This window comes from Artemia franciscana, chromosome 6, assembly GCF_032884065.1.
Source record: "Artemia franciscana chromosome 6, ASM3288406v1, whole genome shotgun sequence".
NCBI lineage: Eukaryota > Metazoa > Arthropoda > Branchiopoda > Anostraca > Artemiidae > Artemia > Artemia franciscana.
In genome coordinates this window covers 18,836,882-18,859,462 of record NC_088868.1, presented here as the reverse complement: position 1 = coordinate 18,859,462, position 22,581 = coordinate 18,836,882, and the positions used below count along the sequence as shown (strand labels likewise).

Below are 22,581 nucleotides of genomic sequence, written 5' to 3'. Positions count from 1 at the left end.
ACCCAGTCGGGATTTAAAATAAGAGCTCTGAGACACAATATCATTCCAAACATCGCATTTCATTAAGATCCAATCACCCGCTCATAAGTTAAAAATACTTCATTTTTTCTATTTTTTCCGAATTAAACGGCCCTTACTCCCCCCCCCCCAGATGGTCAAATCGGGGAAAACGACTATTTCTAATTTAATCGGGTCCTGTCCCTGATACGCTTGCCAAATTTCATCATCCTAGCTTACCTGGAAGTGCCTAAAGTAGCAAAACCGGGACTTTAGGTTTCCCCCCTCCAACTCCCCCCAATGTCATCAGATCCGGTCGGGATTTAAAATAAGAGCTCTGAGACACAATATCATTCCAAACATCAAATTTCATTAAGATCCAATCACCCGCTCATAGTTAAAAATACTTCATTTTTTCTATTTTTTCCGAATTAACCGCAAACCCCCCCCCTCCCCCACCCGAGATGGTCAAATCTGGAAAACGACTATTTCTAATTTTATCTGGTCCAGTACCTGATACACTTGCCAAAAATTCATCGTCCTAGCTTACCTGGAAGTGCCTAAAGTAGCAAAACCGGGACTTTAGGTTCCCCCCTCCAACTCCCCCCAATGTCATCAGATCTGGTCGGGATTTAAAATAAGAGCTCTGAGACACAATATCATTCCAAACATCAAATTCCATTAAGATCCAATCACCCGCTCATAAGTTAAAAATACTTCATTTTTTCTATTTTTTTGCGAATTAACCGGCCCCCCACTCCCCCCCAGATGGTCAAATCGGGAAAACGACTATTTCTAATTTAATCTGGTCCGGTCCCTGATACGCTTGCCAAATTCCATCGTCCTAGCTTACCTGGAAGTGCCTAAAGTAGCAAAACCGGGACCGACAGACCGACAGAATTGGCGATTGCTATATGTCACTTGGTTAATACCAGGTGCCATAAAAAAAAAAAAAAAAAAAAAAAAAAAACAAGAGCTAAGAGCTCATAAGGCACTTGTGACGAGGCTCTAACAAAATTCTATGAATCAATAGATTGATTTAAAAAGGAAAATAAGAGGCTTAATGCCGGTGAAGATTTAAAATAAGAGCTCTGAGTCACAAAGTCCTTCTAAATATCAAAATTCATTAAGATCCGATCACCCACTCGTAAGTTATAATACCTTTTTTTCTAATCTCCCCCCTCCAACTCCCCCCAATGTCATCAGATCCGGTCGGGATTTAAATAAGAGCTCTGAGACACAATATCATTCCAAACATCAAATTTCCAATCACCCGCTGATAAGTTAAAAATACTTCATTTTTTCTATTTTTTGCGAATTAACCGGGCCCCCACTCCCCCCCAGATGGTCAAATCGGGAAAACGACTATTTCTAATTAAATCTGGTCGGTCCCTGATACGCTTGCCAAACTTCATCGTCCTAGCTTACCTGGAAGTGCCTAAAGTAGCAAAACCGGGACCGACAGACCGACAGACAGACAGACGGACAGACCGACAGACAGACAGACGGACAGACCGACAGAATTGGCGACTGCTATATGTCACTTGGTTAATACCAAGTGCCATAAAAACAAATAAACACGCATCCGTGATTTGTCTTCTGGCAAAAAATGCGAAATTCCACATTTTTGTAGATAGGAGCTTGAAGCTTCTACAAAAAGGTTTTCTGATACGTTGAATCTGATGGTGTGATTTTCGTTAAGTTTGTATGACTTTTATGGGGTGTTTCCCCCTTTTTTCTTAAACGAGGCAAATTTTCTCAGGCTCGTAACTTTTGATGGGTATAACTGATCTTGATGAAACTCATATATTTAAAGTCAGCATTAAAATGCGATTCTTTGGATGTAACTATTGGAAGCAAAATTCCATTTTTTAGAGTTTTCGGTTACTATTGAGCCGGGTCGCTCCTTAATACAGTTCGTTACTACGAACTGTTTGATATTAAACAAGTAACGCGTTGTAATATAGTGTACTAATTTAATAATATAGCATTACCTGTATGTTATTAGACACGGAAGTAAGTATTATCAGAAATCGATTCCGATTTTCATACATGAAAATACATCAAATGTAGTTATAAAATGGATTGCGAAGAACAAGAGGAAGAATAAGCAAAGAATATGAAGTTTATATCAAATAATGTGGCAACTAACCCAGATAAACTCACAGAGAACCATTTTTTCATCAAAGTTTTTTTTGAATTGATGATGAAAATCAAGCTTGGAAAGATAATGAATCCAAGGGGTATTTTTCAAAAAAAAAAAAAAAAATAACCGCTATTAATTTTACCATCTACTACACTACTTTTCACTGCAAAATTAACTGCAAGGACCTTTACAATATCCTTCGTCCAACAAAATTGTTTCAAGCAGAACTGTAATTCTTACTATCCTTCAACAAATAGCGTACAGGGTGGGCAGAAATTAACTCTCTCTTTTAAAAAGAGATGTCATACTTTCATTTGAAAATGACTTCTAGTCTTTTTCATTTTTGACTCTAGTCACCAACGACTCTAGTCGTTTTCAAATTATGCCAGAAATCCCCCCTTCAGTGAAAACCCCCCAGTAACAAGCTGTTTCACGAAGAATTCCCTTTGGAGAATTTTTCGGGCAGAAAACCCCTCCCCCACAAAAAGGTCGCCCCTACAATTCCAACCCCGCTGAAAATTTTCCCTTGACCAATCCCCCAGTATATCTCTACATACAAAATTGAGTCGGCAAAGAGAAAGCAAGAAAAATAAAAATAATTTCGTATAGGATAACCGACAAATATCCCCAGTGTAAAATTTCCTCTGGAAAGTTTGCCTTCCCTCCCCACATAAAATTCTCCTCGTGAACCTGCATCCCCCAGCAGAAATCCCCCACCAAAAAATGTTTGTATATTTTTCAGTAACACATACCATGCAGAAACAAGGGACAAATTTCGTAGCTAGCATCCCTTTTTCCAGGGGCTATGGGAGAGGGGGAGTAACTTTAACTCCAGAGACATAGTTATTTTGCCTTTCAACTATTCTGAACAAAATGGATATCTTAAAATTTTTATCGGACGACTTTAGGGAAACAAGGGGCGTGGGAGGCGGGCTAGTTACCCTCCAATGTTTTTAATGAGTTAAAAGGGGATTAAAACTTAAAAAGAACAGATATTATTCCGTATAAAGGGGGGTACTCCCTCCTCAGTCCCACGCTGTTTACGCTAAAGTTGACTGTATGTCCTAATTCTATAAGAACAACTCCTGAAACAAGGGCCCGCTTAATTGGAATAAGAAGCTTTTTAAAGCACTAAAAACATGAGCATAAAGGGCGAGAGGTTGAGGAAGGGGCAGTCCCTCACATATTCAGTATAATTCCAAGTTCAAATATATTGAGAGGCAATTGGTAAATGAACACTTACTGTGGTAATTATGGGTTACTGGAAACACACTCAAGAATTTCGCTGTGCACTGTAAGACAAAAACCGGTTTCCCTAATGGCTAATCCTAGCGAAATATGATAAAAATACATTACTTTATCAACAGAATAATGGTAACTACTACTACATTCGATTATTCGAAACACACCCAAGAAGTGAAGTTCTATTATAATGAAATACAACAAAACATGATGCTAAAATAATACTTTAAAAACAAAATTATGGAAACCTATCCTATTTTATTCTATCCTAACCCAACCCAACCCCATCCCCATAATGTCCAAATAAATAGTTCAAATCATACACTCTTGTTTAAGTCCAACGCATTGTATCATCCGTCACTTATTTTTGTAGCTATAAAACCGGTTTCTGACATTTAACCTAAGCGTAATTCTTGAATATGTTTCCAATAATCGACAAGTACCCTTACTAATACCAACTAACTATATTTGTTTCATTTCAAGTGCTTTAAGGGAACATCCGTGTTATAGCGACTGAAGTATTGTTCTTTATCAAACAGTTCGTGGTAACGAACTGTAGTAAGGAGCGATCCGGCTCAATAGTAACCAAAACTCTAAAAAATTGAATTTTAATATCAATAGCTACATCAAAAGAATCGCATTTTAATGCTGATTTTAAATATATAAGTTTCATCAAGTTTAGTCTTAGCCATCAAAAGTTACGAGCCTGAGAAAATTTGCCTTATTTAGGAAAATAGGAGGAAACACCCCCTAAAAGTCGTAGGATCTTAACGAAAATGACACCATCAGATTCAGCGTATCAGAGAACCCTACTGTAGAAGTTCCAAGCTCCTATCTACAAAAATGTGGAATTTTGCATTTTTTGCCAGAAGACAAATCACGGGTGCGTGTTTATTTGTTTGTTGTTTTTTTTTTTTTTTTTTTTTTTTTTTTTTTTTCAGGGGTCATCGTATCGACCGAGTGGTCCTAGAATGTCGCAAGAGGGCTCATTCTAACGGAAATGAAAAGTTCTAGTGCCCTTTTTAAGTGACCAAAAAAATTGGAGGGCATCTAGGCCCCCTCCCACGCTCATTTTTTTCCCAAAGTCAACGGATCAAAATTTCGAGATAGCCATTTTTTTTAGCATAGTCGAAAATCATAATAACTATGTTTTTGGGGATGACTTACTCTCCCACAGTCCCTGGGGGAGGGGTTGCAAGTTACAAACTTCAACCAGTGTTTACATATAATAATGGTTATTGGGAAATGTACAGACGTTTTCAGGGGGATATTTTTGGTTTTGGGGGTAGGGTTGAGGGAGGGGGCTATGTGGGAGGATCTTTCCTTGGAGAAATATGCCATGGGGGAAAAAATTCAATGAAAAGGGCGCAGGACGAATCTGGTCACGTTAGAAAAAAACGTCAAATTAAGAGCTTAATATACAATGCTGGGTGTTCGGAGCCTCTCTATTATGGAGTATAATTTGAAAATAGCACAACTATACGAGCGATAAAACATATATACCACAACCATAACTCAACTAACGAAAGAACTACTAAGAGATAACACAACTATAAAGCGAAAACAGGTGAAAACTAACGGGAAAATAAACGAACTAAGAGGTGGAAGGGGCCCAGAGAAAAAATATAATCCTTTTTCAATTTTGAGCCTAACTTCCGCAAAGGAGTAATAATGTCAGAAGCCCCGAAATACCGAATTATTTTCTTTTCAAACAGTTCGTGGTAAGGAACTGTAGTAAGGGGCGACCCGGCTCAATAGTAAACGAAACTCTAAAAAAACGGAATTTTGATGCTAAAAGATACAGCAAAAGAATCGAATTTTTACGCTGATTCTAAATATATAAGTTTCAATTAATTTAGTCTTTGTCATCAAAAGTTACGAGCCTGAGAAAATTTGCCCTATTTTGGAAAAAAGGGGGAAACATCCCCTAAAAGTCATAGAATCTTAACGAAAATCACACTATCGCATTCGGTATATCAGAGAACTCTATAACAAAAATTTCAAGCTCCTATCTAAAAAATGTGGAATTTTGTATTTTTTTGCCAGAAGACAAATCACAGGTGCGTGTTTATTTGTTTGTTTGTTTTTTTTTTGTTTTTTTTCCCAGGGGTCATCTTATCGACCAAGTGGTCCTAGAATGTTGCGAGAGGACTCATTCTAACGGAAATGAAAAGTTCTAGTGCCCTTTTTAAGTGACCAAAAAAATTGGAGGGCAAATAGGCCCCCTCCCATGCTCATTTTTTTCCAAATGTCAACAGATTAAAATTTTAAGATAGCCATTTTGTTCAGCATAGTCGAAAACCATAATAACTATGTCTTTGGGAATGACTTACTCCCCCACAATCCCTGAGGGAGGGGCTGCAAGTTACAAACTTTGACCAGTGTTTACATATAGTAATGGTTATTGGGAAGTGTACAGACGTTTTCATGGGGATTTTTTGGTTTGGGGGGTGGGGTTGATGGGAGAGGGCTTTGTGGGAGGATCTTTCCTTTGAGGAATATGTCATGGGGGAAGAAAAATTCAATGAAAAGGGTGCAGGATTTTCTAGCATTGCTATAAAAAAAACAATGAAAAAATAAACATGAAAACGTTTTTTCAAATGAAAGTAAGGAATAGCATTGAAATTTAAAACGAACAGAGATTATTACGCATATGAGGGGTTCTAAAAATACTTTAGCATACAGAGCGAGGTATTTAGGAGGAGATAAATACCTCGCTCTTTATGCTAAAATATTTTTAGTGATTTCAACTATTTATTCTACGGCCTTTTTGATTCAGGGGTCATTCTTAAAGAATTGGGACAAAACTTACGATTTAGTGTAAAGAGCAAGGTATTAACGAGGGTACAAACCCCTTCGTACACGTAATAAAAATTTAAGAATATAAAAGTTTGTTACGTAAGTTAATTCTTAAGTTCCGTATATTTTTTACTAATAAAAACGTTCGTTGAATATTAAAAGTTCTAGTAGCCTTTTTAAGTAACCGAAAAATTGGAGGGCAGCTAGGCCTCCTTCCCCACCCCTTATTTCTCAAAATCGTCTGATCAAAACTAAGAGAAAGCCATTTAGCCAAAAAAAAAAAATTAATATACTAATTTCATTTCAATAATTTATGTGCGGAGAGCCCAAATCAAACATGCATTAATTCAAAAACGTTCAGAAATTAAATAAAAAAAAACTAGTTTTTTTAACTAAAAGTAAGGAGCGACATTAAAACATAAAACGAACAGAAATTACTCCGTATATGAAATGGGTTGTCCCCTCCGCAGTCCCACGCTCTTTACGCTAAAGTTTTTAATTTTTTTAAAAAGTAGAATTGTGGCAAAGAGTCAAACTTTAGCGTAAAGAGCGTGGGACTGCGGAGGGGACAACCCATTTCATATACGGAGTAATTTCTATTCGTTTTATGTTTTAATGTCGCTCCTTACTTTTAGTTAAAAAAACTAGTTTTTTTTATTTAATCATTTGTAAAACCGGTTTCTCTGTGTGCACTCAGAGAAATTTAGCTTAGCCTGGGTGGGATAAACTACTATGTAGGTATTTTCTAATTAAATATTTAATATATAGAGTTGGTTAAGTTAGGCATTTAATATAATGTATTCTAGGCGTCCTGCTTTCAATAGTTCTCTGTTATAGTTTCAATAATTTTGTTACTAAAGTATTACATTTTCATCATATATTGGTATATTTTTCATTAGAGCTAACCTAACTTCACTTCTTGCTTGTGGTCGCTATAACAAACCTTATGCTATAAAATATAAGTACCACTTTCAGTGAATCTTTTGTCAAAGTTTAGAGTAAAGAGCAGGGTGGAAGCCCCCCCCCCCTCGTCATACATAGAATAATTCCTGTTCGTCCCAACTTTTAATGTCATTCTTTAATCGAGTGGATGAAAAATCTTGTTTTTTTTTAATTAATTCAAGAATTAACAGTGAAATTCAAGCATATTCTCAGATGGCGAGTAGCTAGACAGACTGGCGTACTTTGCTTAAGGGCTTTCATTTTCTGAGGTAACACAACTGCGCATTAAACGATGCAATAAATTTATAGTTTATTTATAGAGCAATGTATATTACAAACTGGAATCTATGAAGTAAAATGATTAGGCCAACTAATATTCATTTTATAGTCATTCTTTTTTATATTCAGAATCTAATACAACACAGAAAGTGAAAACAAATATAATCGGCCAGTTACGTCAATTAGAGGGAGAGAAAGGTCCTGTGCCCCCTAGGTTTTAAAAAATGACTTTTCAGTAGTTATTTTCATCGAAAACATCTTTATTTAAGGCCTTGATAAAGTGAACTTGATAACATCGAGGTTCAAAATTGAAGTTAAAGTAGTCTTCTGTCTCTCAATTCTCTAGAGACCGTCGATTGTCAAAAACCCTTCAAATAGCGCTTATTCATTGGCGGAAATAGGACTGTTTGAAAACAGGAAAATACATCGAAAAATGGTTGCAATCATCTTACAGGTTATTGTCTTCTTCTCATGATAGTACCGATTTTGTTCTAGAAGCAATATCCTTCATAGAGTACACTTGTAAAAAAGAGCTAGACATTTTCTAAGATTTCTAAGCAATTAGAGGAAATAGAGCAAAATCCTAGCAAACATTCTGCAGCATCTTCAAGAAGCTACGGCCTGATATTAAAAGCGGTATCTTCCGCCAATGAATACTTGAGCACTTTTTAAATAATAATTTTCAATTCTAACATGGGATTTTCGAGTTCCATCAGTTCACTTAATCACGGCCTTAATGTTATCATTAGAAAAATTGGAAAAGAACGACCACCAAATTTGAACCCCATCCCAGATATTAAAGTTTTACCCCCCCCCCCTAAAGTTTTGTGAATTGACGACACTGAATTGGTCGTAGCATGACGGCCCTCCAAAGGTAAAAGTACGTATCTACACTTTTCATTATTTCGATAAATCACGGCTCAAAGTTTGAGTACTTTTGAGAGCTTCAAATACGGTTTACGGTGAAACTGGACACTGGCTAATTCTGGAAATTAGTTAAATAGGTAAACAAATATGGGGATTTCATATTTTTAAGTAAAATTTTCTATTATTACTGCCCCGAAGCCTGAAACAGTAGATACGTACTTTTACCATTGGACCGTTACTCATATAAAGAGGCGCTCTCAAAAGGTAAAAGTGCGTATATGACATATACGTACTTTTACCTTTGACTCGAGACTCGAATTCGAATGAAGTCCCAAAGGTAAAAGTCTGTATAAAACATAAAACGCACTTTTACTCTGCCCAAAACCCCGTATCTATGACGTATACCGAAGGTAAAACCACGTATGAAGCATGTACAACAAGTCATTTTTTTATTCAAATAATTAGAAGTTAAAAAATAAAAAAAATAAAAAGAAATCACTGAAATACTGCAGGCAGCTAAGAAACACAGCCGTGCTTCAGCAAATCGACAGAAGCTGTTGATGAAGGCATAGTGCGCCAAAATGTACGGCGATTCTCATTCATAAAAGGTACAAGTTTTTCCAAGATGGCCTTTTTCTTTTCTGGCTTTACCCCCCTTGCGCCAAGAATCGGATCTGGCAAAGGATACTTTGCCTCTTTGATTGTACTAACCAGCTTTTTTGGCACAAAACTTAGACTCTTTTCTTCACCCTCAGGGCTAGTTTTATAGAACAGTTCTGTTTTTCCCTTCTTAAAACAGACCTCACTGAACTCATCAATGGTCACGCCCAAGTTCTTCATGACGATGCCAGGAGCTTTTAAGCTTTTCCACTGGCAAAAGTCTTCTATGTCCATTTTCACGGCTTTCGTGAATTTTCTACTTTTTTCTATGGTGTCGCACAAATCTTCAAAGTCAAGAACATCCCTTTTTCGAATTCGAGACTCAATCGATCCGTGTATGGAGTCAGCCCCCATGTGCGTATGGCCTTTCACTAGATACTTGATACGAATCGTTTCAGGTCCTCCTTCACTGTTGACTATCAGTACAAATTCACTAAAAATTGTCCAATTTTTGTTCTGGGCACAGCAATTGTCAGTATAAAAAATGAAGTGCAAGATATCCCTATTCATCTTTAAGACCTTGTGGAAGGCACTACCTATATCAGGTGCATCACGTCCTTGTCGAGATTCGTTCCAAACAACGCAAAGGTTCTGGTTTTGTTGGGTGGCCTTAACGGGGGCAAACGTCTCATTAAAACACACGAGTCTTGATAGAAAAAAGGCCTCCTTTCTGCTGTGCATGATGGGAAGCAATAACACTTTTTGTAGGTCCACGGTGAACAACATGGTAGTTGAATCTTTTTCGTATTTCTGCTTATCTTCAGAAAATGCTTTTGAAACCTGTTCAACAAGATCTCTGTGCTTTCTGTACAGTTCAGTCTCTTTCTCGGTTGCCTCACCATTTGTACCAGGAGTTCTCGCAGCCCCTACTTTCTCTTTTAATAGTGTGCAAATGTCACAGCTGTCACTTTGGGGCATGCACAATGATACTTTCATACCATTAAGAATCTTCCTATATGTCTCATCACAGATTTTATTTGCTGGATATTTTTCATTAAAGTCTTCTGCCATAAATTTGTAGCTCAAATCACGAGAAAGGTACCGAACATTTGGAGCGTGAGCTCGACGATAGTGTGGAATTGCTGGCTGAAAGCTTTCAATGTGCTGCATCACAAGGCTTCGATCAACTTTGTTTGGTGGCCCTGCCACTTTATGGCCCCTTCCGTCCTTGAGCTCATTCCCAAGAGCATCCCTTTCAATTTTTGACTTGATTGTAAAAATCACTCTGTCATTCTTGCCAAATCCTAGACAACCAAGGAATGTAGACTTGCAAACTGGCAAGTTTTCAACTTTTGGGGTAAGTGTGGGGTATTCATTCAAATTTCTGGGAAGGCTGTACCTAACTGTAGTTTTTTTTCTACACGCAGCTTCTGGGGCAATAGTCCTTCTTTTAACTGGTAGGAATGTCAGCAAAGAAGCGAGCCACATTTGTCTTGATTTATATTCTTTGCTCCAACATGTGTCATAAATTTTCCTGAATTCTACACTGGAAAACCTCAAACATGAGTTTGTACATTTGTTAGATTTACAGCCAGGTTCGTCAGGAAATGGATACTTCTTAACATCTCTTTCAAATTTATCTTTTTCTGAGCGAACTCGTTTTGGAGTAAGGTCAACAATAGACCTTCCTTCTCCTCCACCATTTTCTTCACGTCTATTTTCTCTATCTTGTCCCACAGACCTTGCTGCTACAGCGTCAATTACACACATGACATGGTCTGAGGAATCAGGTTCACAAACAGCATTGTTGCTTTCATTAGATGGTTGATTGTCCAAATTTAGCTGGTCATCTTGGGTCTCATAAGCTGCTGCATCCGAAGCCGAATCTTCCAAGGGCAGGAAAGGATCGGTAGGAAAATGGATCAGATTGTACTCTGGATGATCTGATGTAAGATCATTACTGACCGAAAGAGGAACTAAATCTGTAAAGAGCTTTCTCCTCTTCTTCAAAGTTGTCTGCCTTTCATCATCAGAAGACCCAAATGTCCCTTCAACGTCCTCCCAGTCAATATCAGACTCATCACTATCACCTCTACTTAAATCTTCTTTTTCGAATTCTTCATCAGCAAAGTGTTTTAACTGTGCCTTAGTTTTAGCTTCTCCATCAGTGGTGTCCCTTGATCGAGAATGTCCAGAAAAATTGGGTGATATGTCTGTTGTTTGATTTATCTGGATGATTTCTGGGGGGGAACAGGAACTAGCTCCTCGTTGCTCTTCACTGGAAGATGGCAAGTCGGTATTTGAAGTTGATGCCTCATTTGTACTTGCTTGACATGCCAATGTCCTGAAAAATTGGAATTCTAAGAACTTGTTATCAACCTTGATTATCTCAGATGAAAGAGGGGGTTCTAGGGCTATTTTGATACATTTTTTTTTGTTTCTAAGGTAAGCAATATTTAGAGGCCCTCAATTTTTTCTCAATGTTGTAATAGTTGACCAAACTAATCCCTGATTATCTCAGATGACAGAGAAGGTTCTAGGGGTTATTTTGATGCATCCCTTGTTTTTTATTTTATTTCAAAGGTAAGTCATGTTTGTAGGCAATACTAAAAAAATGGCTTTAGGTGGTTGGTTGGTAATTTGGTATGACGCTGCTCTCCTGTACTAATTCGACAGCTACATAGCTAGCTGTGTAAACTGGTTGTAGCGGGTCTGTTGTACCTACCTGGTAGTACAGATGGGGTTTTACCAGAGGGTTTAGGCCTACTTGGAGAAAAGGTTCCAAAATAGCATGAAGCAAAATTTTCTTACCTTAAATCTCTTTCCTTTTGTATAACCAACGCTCTCTGTAAATTTAGAAAGCCTCTTGACATTCTATGCCAGTACTCTTTAATAGCTCAGAGTTGGCTGGTTGTTCAGCTCTGCTCTGGTAAACAAACAATGATGATTGTGCTGAATCATGACATATACGTACTTTGACCTTTGGTTTCCTTTCTCATTTTAATGTGCCGGCCAAAGGCAAAAGTACGTACCAAGGGTGAAAGTACGTATCTACACAGATACGTACTTTTACCTTTGGATGCGCCCAGAAATTTTTCAGATACGTACTTTATCCATATGCTATTTCCGTTAATATTTGGACTAGAGCCTTCTTACATATACCATTCGATTCAGCACATTTTTTTTAGTATGGTGGTGGCATTAAGTCGAGAAGTGAAAAATTGTGCATATACGTACTTTTACCTTTGGAGGGCCGATGAACTTCAAAGGAAAAAGGTAAAAGCTATTACTCGGCTGATGCGCCCCCCCGCAAAAATACATGGATCCCCTTCTATATAATCCATAAATCACTGTAATAAACATTCTGGGGCGTAAAACAAGTAAAACTTGTAAAAAGAATACCACACCAAATGAATTATGCGAAAAAGATAGACAATGGCAAGGCAAATTTTCAAAATCGAGATTTCGGAAGGCCTAGGACCGAACTCCCCTCCCTCTTGCGGACGTGTCTTACTCGGATCTGGTAGACTTTCAAGTCCCGAGTCCCAGTTATGCATGCTCACAGGAATTCAGTTTAAGGGAACGCAAAATTCGGGATGGGGCACGAATTCAAAGAACTCAAAATTCGGGATGGGGTACGAATTCGAAGAACTATAAATTTAGGATGGGCATTAATTCAAAAAACTCAAAAATAGGCGGGTTAACTAGAAAATATGGGAGTTAATGGGAAGAATAGTAAAGTTCTTGAGATTGTGGGGGAACGAATGGCCCTGAAGGCATCGTCAGTGTACGTTCCTAGTCCTCCCCCCATCTCGAAGAAATTCAAATACAAGTCTTTAAATTAAATTTTCCAATTGGCTAAATTTATAGCCTATGACTGAAGTGAGTAAGAATTTCGCAGAATAATTTACTTCCCCAATAAAAAAAATCATTTTAACAGGAAAAGATATGTATAGCAGCATATGGCAGAAACCTTGCAAAGGTGACAATTTTCGAAACTGGACGAGATGAATCAAACAGTTCGTGGTAACGAACTGTAGTAAGGAGCGACCCGGCTCAATAGTAACCAAAACTCTAAAAAATTGAATTTTTATACCAATACCTACATCAAAAGAATCGCATTTTAATGCTGATTTTAAATATATAAGTTTCATCAAGTTTAGTCTTACCCATCAAAAGTTACGAGCCTGAGAAAATTTGCGTTATTTTAGAAAATAGGGGGAAACGCCCCCTAGAAGTCATAGAATCTTAACGAAAATCTCATCATCAGATTCAGCGTATCAGAAAACCCTCGCTCTTTACGCTAAAGTATTTTTAGTAATTTCAACTATTTATTCTACGGCTTTTGTGATTCAGGGGTCATTCTTAATGAATTGGGACAAAATTTAAGCTTTAGTGTAAAGAGCGAGGTACTGACGAGGGGGCGAACCCCCTCATATATGTAATAAAAATATGAGAATACAAAAGTTCTTTACGTAAGCTAATTTATAAGTTACGTAAATCTTCTACTAATAAAATGATTCGTAAAAAAATAAAAGTTCTAGTTGCCTTTTTAATTAACCAAAAACTCGGAGGGCAACTAGGCTTCCTCCCCCGCTCTTTTTTTCTCAAAATCATTCGATCAAAATTATGAGAAAGCCATTTAGCCAAAAAAAAAATGCAAATTTCGTTTTAATTATTCCTCTGCGGAGAGCCAAAATCAAAACACGCATTGATTCAAAAACGTTCAGAAATTAAATAAAAAAAACAAGTTTTTTTAACGGAAAGTAGGGAGCAACATTAAAACTTAAAACGAACAGAAATTACTTCGTATATGAAAGAGGCTGCTTCCTCATCAACGCCCCGCTCTTTACACTAAAGTTTTTTACTGTTTTAAAAAGAAGAATTGAGAGAAAGAGTCAAACTTTAGCGTAAAGAGCGGGGCGTTGATGAGGAAGCAGCCTCTTTCATATACGAAGTAATTTCTGTTCGTTTTAAGTTTTAATGTCGCTCCTTACTTTCAGTTAAAAAAACTTGTTTTTTTTATTTAATTTCGAAAAGAATTCAATCATTATGTTTTACATATATTTTTGAAAAGGATTTTTGAGGAGGTACGACTAAGTTTTAGACCCAAAAAAGCCTTGAGCCAAAACTTTATTATGACTTCGTCTATCAGTTTGAAACTCTCCTTATTCATGTGTGTAAAATACATCGTAAATTTTTCTAGTAACGACCTTGGATACAAATCTACAGAAATAAGAATAAGGTCTTGCTATTTTTTTCCGACAAGAGTACATATAGCCTTCGAAAGCACCTAAAAAGTCACAGCAACTCGGATATTACAAGCAAGTTCGTATCCAGGGGGGGTAGGGGGTTTGATCCCCCCGAAATGTTTGTTCGACTCGTAAAAACATAATAAAGATGAATATAAACAAATTTTTTATGCGTTTTTCAAAGTTTTTTGTGCCCCCCCCAGAAAAAAAATGGATACGACCCTGACTCCAAGGAAAAGGATGCTATAAGAATCAAACATACTATTAGCGATAATCAGAACATTTGTTATTCAACAACTGCTCAACGCAAACATCAGCTTGTTTCTTCTTTTTTCACCAAATACTTTTAAACCTTAAAAACCCTAACCCCCCTAATGTGCAAATATGTAGCCCAAATTATATATTTCCTATCTATTCTCCTAACGCATCTCAGTTGCTTCAAACCGTGTACCTGTAAATTGAATCAACTGTGACGAAATAAAACTGGAAAAACAAGCTACGGATGGCAGAATGCATTACCTTAAGTTACCTTAAATCGCAACTTGGGGCGAATCTAAGGATTTTCTAAGCTTGTAATGCTCCATTATGACTTCTGTAGGTTGTTTGATGCGGTTGCTTGCTACACTTGGGTTGAGGAGCCATTCTTTGCCAAGATTTCGCTTGAATGCACCTGTCGAATCCGCAGCCACTGTATCTTCAGAGAGTTGATTCCACAAGTTTGTAACTCGCTGGCTGAAGAAATGGCTTCTTTCTCGGATTGAGGAGCGTTTCTTCAAGATTTTCTTGGAATGCCGTCTTGTCACAGAACATTCTGGGGAGGGGGGCAAACAGACCAGGAAGAATATTTTCAGAAATAACTTTGTGGGCCGTAATCATACCGCCAAGTTTTCTCCGGTATGTGAGAGTAAGAAGTTTCAAGTGACGTAAACACTCTTCGTATGGCATTTGTTTGAGGCCTTCGACCATTTTGGTTGCTCTTCGTTGTACTCTTTCTAGTATTTCTTTGTCCCACCTGAAATAGGGCAATACCAGGGACATTCTAACCTCTAGGCGCGGGCGAAGTGGTGCCTTGTAAAGCTTCATAAACGCACTTGGGCGTCTGCTGGAGATACTTTTTTCAATCATTCAGAGACATTGGAGAGTTGACGACGATACAGATTTTGCATGGGTGCAGAACTTAAGTTGACGATCAACAACGACTCCCAGATCTCTTTCTTCAGAGACTACAAAGGGGGTTACCTTGGAGATGGTACAAATGAAGTGTATTATGGTTGCCGAAATGGATTACATGGCATTTATCAGCATTGAAAGAAAGAAGCCATGTATAAGCCCAAGTCCCAAGAATGTCAAGGTCCTTTTGGATAGATTGCAGGTCAGAGGGTGTAGCTGCTTTACCATGAAGTATTGAAACGTCGACATAAAGAGTGAGGAGGTTCAAGAGAAGATTGGGTGCACCCTTTATACAGAAGTTGAAGAGACTCGGACCAAGAATGATCTCCTGAGGAGCACCACTTAAAAAAATTGTAAACGAGGAGAAATGAGAGCACCTGGGGAGTCATGAACTCTCACAGCTTGTATTCTTTCTGAAAGGGAACTTTGTATTCACTGGAAAATAACATCATCAACGACTGCTGATTTCAGTTTAGTGATGAGAAATTCATGACAAACCCTGTCAAATGCTTTTGAGAGGTCCAGAAGCACCATGTCGACAGGGAAATCTTTATCCAACAATGATGAACATACTCATACGTCTGTATCAGATTAGTATCAACAGATCTTAAAGATCTGAAGCCATGTTGAGTGGAAGTGGAGGTTGTTAATTTCCAAGTGCTGAATTAGAGCTATGTAGACAAATCTTTCAAGCACCTTTGCAATGGCAAAAGTGAGGCTGATGGGATGGTAATTTTCTGGGATCTTTTTTTGTGGATTGGTTTGATATAGAATGTTTTCCAATCCGACGGTCGTTCTCCATTTTGTAGTGACAGCTGGAAGAGTCTATAGAGGGGAGGACTGAGAACATTTCGGCACTCCTTGAGAAGCCTTGGGTGTATCCCATCTGATCCTTTGGATTTGTTAACACCAAGTTCATCAAGGCTAGTGAAGACCATTTCTTCAGTAATTGACAATTTTGGCATTGTATCAGATATTAAAGTTGATGTTGCTGTAGGAGTAGTTGGACAAGATCGGATGGTGAAGGCAGAGCCAAACTGGGTATTCAATACATTAGCCTTATCTAAAGGTGATGAGCGGGTTACGCCATTATGTTTGAGGTCAGGAATGGTGTGGCGGTTAGAATTTTTGCAGAAACATGTCTTCAGAAGGATTTGGGGGTTATGTTGATATCCATGGCAAGCTTCTTCTCATGTTCAGACTTCAGTTTCCTAACTACATTGGAGGCGTGGTTCCGAGGCTTCGCATACCTCTACCAATTTCTCTCTATTTTCCCCTTTTTGTACCTTTTCCAGGCTCTGGCTTTCCGGTTGATGATTCTCTTTACATTCTATGTGAGGAATGAAAGTGTTTTCGGCTGTTTTCGGTAGATGACACGGGAGTGCTTTTTCTCAGTTGATAGGAGGGCTTCCTCAACAGTCGTCCATGATATGTTGATATCAGAAATTATTAGTTCTGACCAATTTACTGAAGCTAGTTGATAATATAATATGAATATTGGTAATATAAAATTCTTAGTAAATATTGGTAATATAAAATTATAGCGAGGCTGCATGCAAGATGTGTTAACTATCATTATTCTGCATACTATGAAGTAAGAATGACTAACCTAACTCCACTTCTTGGGCGGGGTGAGTATAATATGTAAGTACTTATATTTGAAATCAGCATAATAATCTAATTCTGTTGATGCATCTATTGATATTGAAATTCTGTTTTTAGAGTTTCGGTTACTATTGAGCCGAGCCGATCCTCACTTACAATTCGTTACCACAAACTGTTTGCTTAAGCGATTTTCCCCAAAAATATCCTTCTATATAAACCCATGTTCAATAGATCCATTTCCCAACTTCCTACAGAAGGTTACGTGACACCATTCAAAATCATATGATAGCCAATTTGGTTACATTGTAAAAATAACCGTTTCGCATCGGGTTTTTTTATGTGCTGTTTAGACTGCGCAAAAGGCTCAATAACTTTCCTATGTCAAGCTATTGCGTCATTTTGGTTTGTTTTGTTTTTTTACACCTGTCACCTTGACTGAGAAAAAATTCAATTATTTATCAATAATGTTCGTCTAGATTGCCTAATAATTGCGTAGACCAGAAAATGAAGACAGCGGAAGCCAGACAGACGGCCGGAAACTTTTTAAAGAGTATGTAGGAGTATTGGGAGGTGAGGTTACCAAAGGTACGAACATAGAAAAAACATTAGGTACCGTTTTGGGCCTCCTTTTATTTTTCACTTAATGTCTCTTATCATAGGAGGGGGGTTGAGAGCCCCTACCCAAAAAAGGACCAGGTACAAAGTCTGGTCGTTACTGATCCCTAAATAGCCCTTCTTCCGAACTGACCTTCAATTCTACCTCCATACTTTAAACAATCTAAAAAAAAAACATTACACATTTATCTAATCGTAAAAAGAGAGTTCCGTTAAAATTCTATTTAGGTAAATTACCAAAACTTCGGCAAACTTTTAGGAATTAAGAGATATCGTTGAAGTTGAATCCGATCTAAACTGAAGGAATCAGACAAGAAAAAGCATCACGATGCACGTTGTTACTGCCACAACAATCCTGAGCGTCTAAAGTCCTAATTTCTAGAAGAATTTTTGACAAAGAAAATACATAGCTTAGACCCCAATCTTAAAATTACATTTTTTTATAATCCTTAGAGCTAAATTACTACGAATAATGAGGCTTTGAATTGGTTGTTACTATTATAGGCAGACTCACAGAAATAAGTCCAGACTTGGACCACAACATAGGGGGTTTAAGGGGGGACAGAGAGGTTATTTTCCACATTTTCTCCGTATGCAGAAATTTTAGGATCATAAAATTTCAAGTAAATAATCTAAAGGATATAATCATTTTGGGATCCTTAAAATTTTATTTTTATCAAAATAAAGCAGAGGGTATAGTTAATAAATGAAAAAGACAATTTATTAATTAACTAATACACAAAATTAACGAATGAGTCATAATTAAATATTAACAATTAAGACAATAACAATTAAACAATGAAATTATTTAAGTTATAATATAAAAAATAAATTCTTAATTAATAAATTGAACATAATTTTGTTAATAAATGAGAAACTGACTTGCAAATTTTGTGGGAGACGGGGGGGGGGGTAATCAAGATTTTGCAGTAAATGTTTAATTTCGTTCAAGATTTTGACGTTGTTTCCCCTTTCCGAGAACCCCACCCACCAATTTCTTTCGACTTGGGCAGGCAACGTTCGCCCCTAAAAATGGAGGGAAGAGGCACCCATTACTCGCCAGCCATCCACGGTAAGCAACATTTAATCCTCAAAAACAATACTGTTAAGAGTACTGTGGTACCGACTCTGCCACGGTCGGTGCTTCATACATTCACTGGGATCAACTCCCGGGCACGTTTTGGCAGTCTTCACTGGCTTCAGTCGATCTAGTCACGGGAGAGTACTCCACAGATACACTGCGCCCAATCAGACACTTAGCAGGACTGCTAGTGGTTCAACGGTAACTGAGATTATCAGTAATAGGCTCAAATTTGTGCTCCCTACTTCAGGAGCACCACGAGAAGGTTGTCATCATTACCTCCAAAATGGTTAACTGACCGCCAGGATTCTTTCTCTTTTGAATATAGGTAAAGGATGTTGTTATGAAGTAGGGATCGTGCACTTGTATCGCAATCTCGAATGGGCCAAACATCAAGGACTAAACAGAAGGATTTGTCTCCAATTTGCAATGCTCCAAAAAGGATATTTTTAAGCTTATATTTGCCATCTCTCTTCAACTTTATTGTAAATTTCAAAAATTCCTGGAGGACTCCATGCTCCCTTGGAGACGAATCAACCTACCCTGCTGGAAAATATGATTAGTAAAATTTAAAAGAACTAACTTTAAAGAAAATGCATTCGCACAAATCTTACCTCTTTATCGAACAATTCATTATCTGAATCCGAATCAAATATCGAGCGGTAGCTACCACCGAACCGAGATACATTCGGTATATTTAGGCTAGTTTTGGGAAAACTATTCGCCAGACCTACATGATCGCTAGAATTATCCATTAGTGACTGTCTGTCATAAACGACAGTTTCTTTAGAAATGCTTAAACAACTGCAACTTCTCATTATAGTTACGTGGACGCTGGGTACTCTCACTAACAATTTGTCACCAACCCTTCTACCGCTACCTCTTAAACGGCTGGATACCCAAACTGCAATCCGACGATACAAAGACTTTTCTCCTAAAAAAAAAAATGAAATAAAAACAACATACAGGGACTCCGTTCATTTCATCATTGGCATGGAGAGAAGACGTGGCAGTTCATACATTTTACTACTCCTCAGAAGACTCCTCACAAGTTTTTTTTTTTTTTTTTAATTAAAGGGCCGTCCAAATTTATCATTGAGCCGAAAACGGCCTTGAAAGCATAAAGCGGGGGTGGGGTGGAGGATGTCAAATATACAAAATTGCATTCTTAAAGTAATTTTTGTTTTGGTAATTTGTGGCAATTCCCCCAAAAAAACTGTAATTCACAGTCTCAGGGCAATTTCTAGAGCAGGTATGTCTAAAAAGCAAATTTGGCCAGATGAGGAGCGCAGTAAAAATAGCAAGTTTGTACTGAATAGGGAGTATGACGGGCAACGGATGGCCTTTGGTTTAGGACCATACTTGGATACATAAGCGAGTAGGAAATTTCCCTTGGACTCTTCCCATTTTTCTTAGCAGTGCTTTCATTTAGCTACAGTAGGGACTACGTCTCCCAACCACAGCTTACATGATACCCTGGTCGAGTCAAAGTCAAAATCTTGCCAACATTATTTGGACAAAGGGACAACCATTCTCGAAGAATATTCCAAAACTTTTCAATAAATTTAGCCGAAATCCTTGAAATGTGCAAAAACCTTGATATTTAGACATAAAAAAGAACTTTTTATGTGTATCAGACCTCTTCCCATTGAAAATACCTTAGGACCCGCCTCCCCAGTCAAAAAAAAGTTACCACCTCTCTCACGTTTTAGGATCGAGGCTCTGTGCATCTGCAAGCACAGCTGTGTTGTGAGAAAGTAATATAACAAAAGGCACTATATTGGTATGCTAGCCTGGCTTAAAAATTCAATACCAAATAAAGAACCTAGCCAATCAACCCTCAGAACAGAACATCCATTTTTAGATAATTATTGCATAAAGATACCATTAATTAGTAAAATGTGGCAAAAAATGCGAACACTTATGGCAAGGTTTTATTTTCTTTTACATCAGCGAGGAACAAGTTTGGTCAATCCCCGCAGCTTTCCAAGAATAAATTCCAACAAGATTAGGGTTCACCAAAGTTATCCAGCCGTTACTTTTTGCATCTGCTTCCAGAAAAACAGAATCTAGTCAAGCTGAGTTTTCTCCACAGACCAATTACTATGATGAATATCAAGGGCACTAGCAAGGGAGGAGAAATGGTAGATATGTTCAAAAGGGTACACAAAAGGTAAATAGATTCTTCCTGTAAACCTAGTTTACGAAAATTTAATACAAAGGGAGTCAAGTAATATTCTTTGTCATTTTTAACAAAATCCTTTGATCGTAATTAGCAAAAATCATGTTAATAGACAGGCAAAAATAACAGCCAGGGATAGAATTTTCGCCCAATCTAATTTGTGGATAGTCTTTTGTTTGTTCTGACTTGTTTTTTTCTGTGTTTGGTGGCAGAACACTCAGGGCGGTTTGGCGGATGTCCTTGCCGAAATCAACTGGCTAAAAATCACGCGGGCCCTCTTGTTTTTATTTTAATTATTGTTAATTTTTTTTATTTTTTACCAAAAGAGAACGATGAGGCAGCCAAAGCGAAAATCACTGACGTCAAGAGGCTTTCGCTTCCGACTCGTGAGTCCAATGATTCCGTGCTTTCTAACGAAGCCGTTTAATAATCAGGATAATATTACAGGCCTACTAAAAATTTGATCTAGCAAGTCCGTTATTTATTTTAGTTGATCATACCTAACCACAATTTATTCGTACTTCTTTAATTTAGCTTTATCGCTATACATTAATTTTATTTGGTTTGGGACAGGTATCACTGGCGTGACTGTAAGCTCAGCAAGAGTCAGCCCAGCTTTAAATGAGAAGGATACCTGAAGAAATCTGGGGAAGGTAAGCAGGAAGGGTGTTAGAAAGCACAAGCTGGCTAGCCCCCAGCCTCCAATTGCAATTCCTGGCTGAAGGGCCTTGAAACGGGAATAAGCACCGCCAGTTTGAACTTTAGGGGTCTAGTAGTGCCGTATCCTTTACCTTTTTTACCTTTTACACGGTAATTGCCTGTTGAGATACTTTCTTTGGGAAGTTTTATCACATTTGAATAAATCATAAATAAATCGTAACAGATTTTCTAAGAGAACAAGAGCTAAGAGCTCATATGGCACTTGTGACGAGGCGAGAAGAGCTAAGAGCCAAGAGATCATATGGTATGAGCTCTAACAAAATTCTATGAATCAATAGATTGATTTAAAAAGGAAAATAAGAGGCTTAATGCCGGTCAGGATTTAAAATAAGAGCTCTGAGTCACGATGTCCTTCTAAATATCAAAATCCATTAAGATGCGATCACCCACTCGTAAGTTATAAATACCTAATTTTTTCTCTCCCTTTAGCCCCAGATGGTCGAATCTGGGAAAACAAGTTTATCAAGTCAAATTGTGCAGCTCCCTGACACGCCTACCAATTTTAATCGTCCTAGCACGTCCAGAAGCACCAAACTCGCCAAATCACTGAACCCCTCCCCCCAACTCCCCCAAAGAGAGCGAATCCAGTACGATTCTGTCAATCACGTATCAAAGACATTTGTTTATTCTATCCACCAAGCTTCATCCCGATTCCTCCACTCCAAGTGTTTTTCCAAAATTTCCCCCTCCAACTCCCCCCAGTGTCAAAAGATCTGGTTGGGATTTGAAATAAGAGCTCTGAGACATGAATTCCTTCTACAAATCAAATTTCATTAAGATCCGATCATCTATTCGTAAGATGAAAATACCCCAATTTTCACGTTTTCCAAGAATTCGGGTTTCCCCCTCCAACTCCCCCCAATGTCACAGGATCTGGTAGGAATTTAAAATTAGAACTTTAAAGCACAAGATCCTTCTAAATATCCAATTTCATTAAGATCTGGTCACCCTTTCTTAAGTTACAAATACCTCAATTTTCAAAATTACCCCCCCCCCCCTCCAATTCCACCAAAGAGAGAGATCCGGTCCGGTCATGATTTTAGGTTCCCCACCCCAAACTTCCCTCAATGTCACCAGATCCGGT

At 37.9% G+C, this 22,581-nt stretch overlaps 1 protein-coding gene across 2 annotated transcripts in view; it reads right to left on the bottom strand.

The window, feature by feature from the left end:
* LOC136028146 (growth factor receptor-bound protein 14-like) overlaps window positions 1-22,581 on the bottom strand; it is a 243,917-nt gene that overhangs the window by 213,285 nt on the left and 8,051 nt on the right. For both annotated transcript variants that reach the window (XM_065705808.1, XM_065705809.1), the window contains exon 2: window positions 19,210-19,529. In XM_065705808.1, coding sequence (XP_065561880.1) covers window positions 19,210-19,529 — 320 coding nt within the window. The remainder of the gene's footprint in view (window positions 1-19,209; window positions 19,530-22,581) is intronic.